Genomic DNA, 2,189 nt, shown 5'->3' with positions numbered 1-2,189 from the left:
CCTCCGCATCCGTCACCAGGGCAACCCTGCCACCCGACACCGAGGCTGTCAATACCGCGTCCAGAGCCGGCACTGGAGGAGGGCGCACGGTGGCCCCGCGTGCGGAGCGCCAGCGGCACCCCACGGCACCCACTCGAGCTGCCTCGCCTGGCCTGAGGCTCCAGCGCCGCGCCCCAGCCGGCCCCAGCCGCTCGCCCGCTCGCTTGCTAGCCTCCCGCACGTGTCGCCGTGATTGTCCCCGGCGGTATCCCTCCGCGCCCCCGCCTCGGCTCCCCCGCCCTTCCCGGGACCCTCGCCGGCCGCGCTGCGGAAGGATCGCACGCACGCGCGCTCACGTCCCGCTGGCCGCGGAGAAGCGAGGCCTGGGCCGCCACCGCGTCCATGACCGCGACCCCCGGGCCGGGGACTCCTGCCGCCGCCGCCGCTGCCGCCGGCCCTCAATCCTGTCGCCGCTCGCCGCCTGCGCCCGTTGAGGTGAGCTCGCTGGGAGAGACTGGGCTGAGGGGAGCCCGCCGGGGAGAGCGGGCTGGGAGACCCGGCTGAGGGGAGTCCCCTGGAAGGGAGCCCGTTGAAGGGAGCCGGAGGAGCTGACGCGGCTGAGGGGACCGGACCGAGGAGAGCCCGCTGCGGCGACCCCGAGGCCGCCCCCTTCCTCACCTGGGCAAACCGCTGCCCGAGCCTCACCTCCGCCGGGTGAGCGGGCGGCGGGCGGGCTCGGCATCCCTCGCCCCTCGGCGGCTTCACCGCCTGGGTCCCGCTCCCCTCCCCCTCCCGCCGGCTGCCTCTCACCTCCATCCTCCTTCCTGGGCCCCTCTCCTTTCCTTCCCCCTTAAAGACGAGGAAAAAGCGAACGGCCCGCCGCTGCGGCGGGCGAGCCCTGGGGGAGCCCCGGTCCAGGCACGGCCGGCGGTGGCGGGACCGTGTGCGGCGTCCGGCAGGTCCAGGTCACCGGCTAGCGGGACGGCTTCAGCGCTGTCTAAATATAATATATTCCGCCGCGGCCCGTGCCCCGCGGAACCGCTCTTGACCTTGTGCGGCTCCTCCCTCCTCCCCTCTGTCCCCCTCTCCCTGTCCCCCCTCTGGAATTTGACCTCGAGATCGACGCGCCGCCGCCAAGTGCTGCACCGGGGAGAGCTCAGACCCTCGCGGTTTTTCCTGAGGAGATTTCTGTGCTGCTGGCCGCTTTAGAGGTGTTGCATCCATTTTCCTTTCGAAATGATTTTTTCCTTTCATCCCCAGAAAGACGGGAGCGACGCCAATGTGAGCATGGCTGTGGCCGTGGAAGAAGCTCCGTGGATGGGCTGGGTCGTCGCGAAAGCCCTGATGAGATTTGCCTTCATGGTCGCCAACAACCTGGTTGCTATTCCATCCTACATCTGCTATGTAATCATACTGCAGCCCCTCCGGGTGCTGGACAGTAAGCGCTTCTGGTATATCGAGGGACTCATGTACAAATGGCTTTTAGGAATGGTGGCGTCCTGGGGATGGTACGCTGGATACACAGGTAAGGGCGAGAGCACGCTACAGCATATGAGCCAATTTGCAATGTTACGCATAAGTCAGGAGCCATGATTGAGTGTATATTATGCTTTGGGTTGAGAATGCTTTGGCTGTGGGGGGAAAGAAAGCCTTGCTGCATTTCTCATCAGAACCCCGAAGCCAGGAAGCCTAATGTTTTCAGAAGTACAATTTTATAATTAAATATTGTCGATAGATTCCTTAAATAGTGTTTTTTGGTGTGATTGACATTAACTTATTAAAAAAGGTCTGCAAAAGCTATCATAGAGGAACAGGAATGCATCGTGGAGGAATTTGGGGGCTCGCAAAGTGAACACATGAGAGACTTGGTCCATACGCATTGACATCTAGAAAATCCATAGGAGTCGGACTTCTGCTCAGACAGTTCTCATGCATTGTGATCCTGCACTGTGTTTATGTTTTAAACTCAGCCCTCCATTTCTGTTAAGTATGTTTCTTTTGTTTTCTAGAATTTATCTATTTTATCTCATAAATCTGACATTATTAAAAATTTAAAAATTGTTATGAGACTTAATTTGCCCAGAGTGTCTTTAAATGGATTTCTATTTTTGCTTTGACTCTGCATTTTGGAGAGAAGGGGTGTTAACCACAGTGCTGAAGGGGGCCTTCCGAGCGCTGGGTGAGAAGTGGTGTTTACCTGTAAACTGCAC

General features: G+C 59.7%; 1 protein-coding gene across 1 annotated transcript; it reads left to right on the top strand.

The window, feature by feature from the left end:
• The first annotated feature begins 366 nt into the window (after positions 1–366).
• Positions 367–1,592, top strand: LOC101988479 (acyl-CoA:lysophosphatidylglycerol acyltransferase 1-like). The gene is made up of 2 exons (XM_026779011.1): positions 367–474; positions 1,240–1,592. The coding sequence occupies exons 1-2, from the start codon at positions 382–384 to the stop codon at positions 1,570–1,572; spliced, it is 426 nt and encodes a 141-aa protein (XP_026634812.1). The 5' UTR covers positions 367–381; the 3' UTR covers positions 1,573–1,592.
• Positions 1,593–2,189: the final 597 nt, after the last annotated feature.

The sequence above is a fragment of the Microtus ochrogaster genome, chromosome 1 (assembly GCF_000317375.1).
Source record: "Microtus ochrogaster isolate Prairie Vole_2 chromosome 1, MicOch1.0, whole genome shotgun sequence".
NCBI classification, from domain to species: Eukaryota; Metazoa; Chordata; class Mammalia; order Rodentia; family Cricetidae; genus Microtus; species Microtus ochrogaster.
The sequence above is the reverse complement of the archived record's forward strand: the minus strand, read 5'-3'. Positions and strand labels throughout refer to the sequence as shown.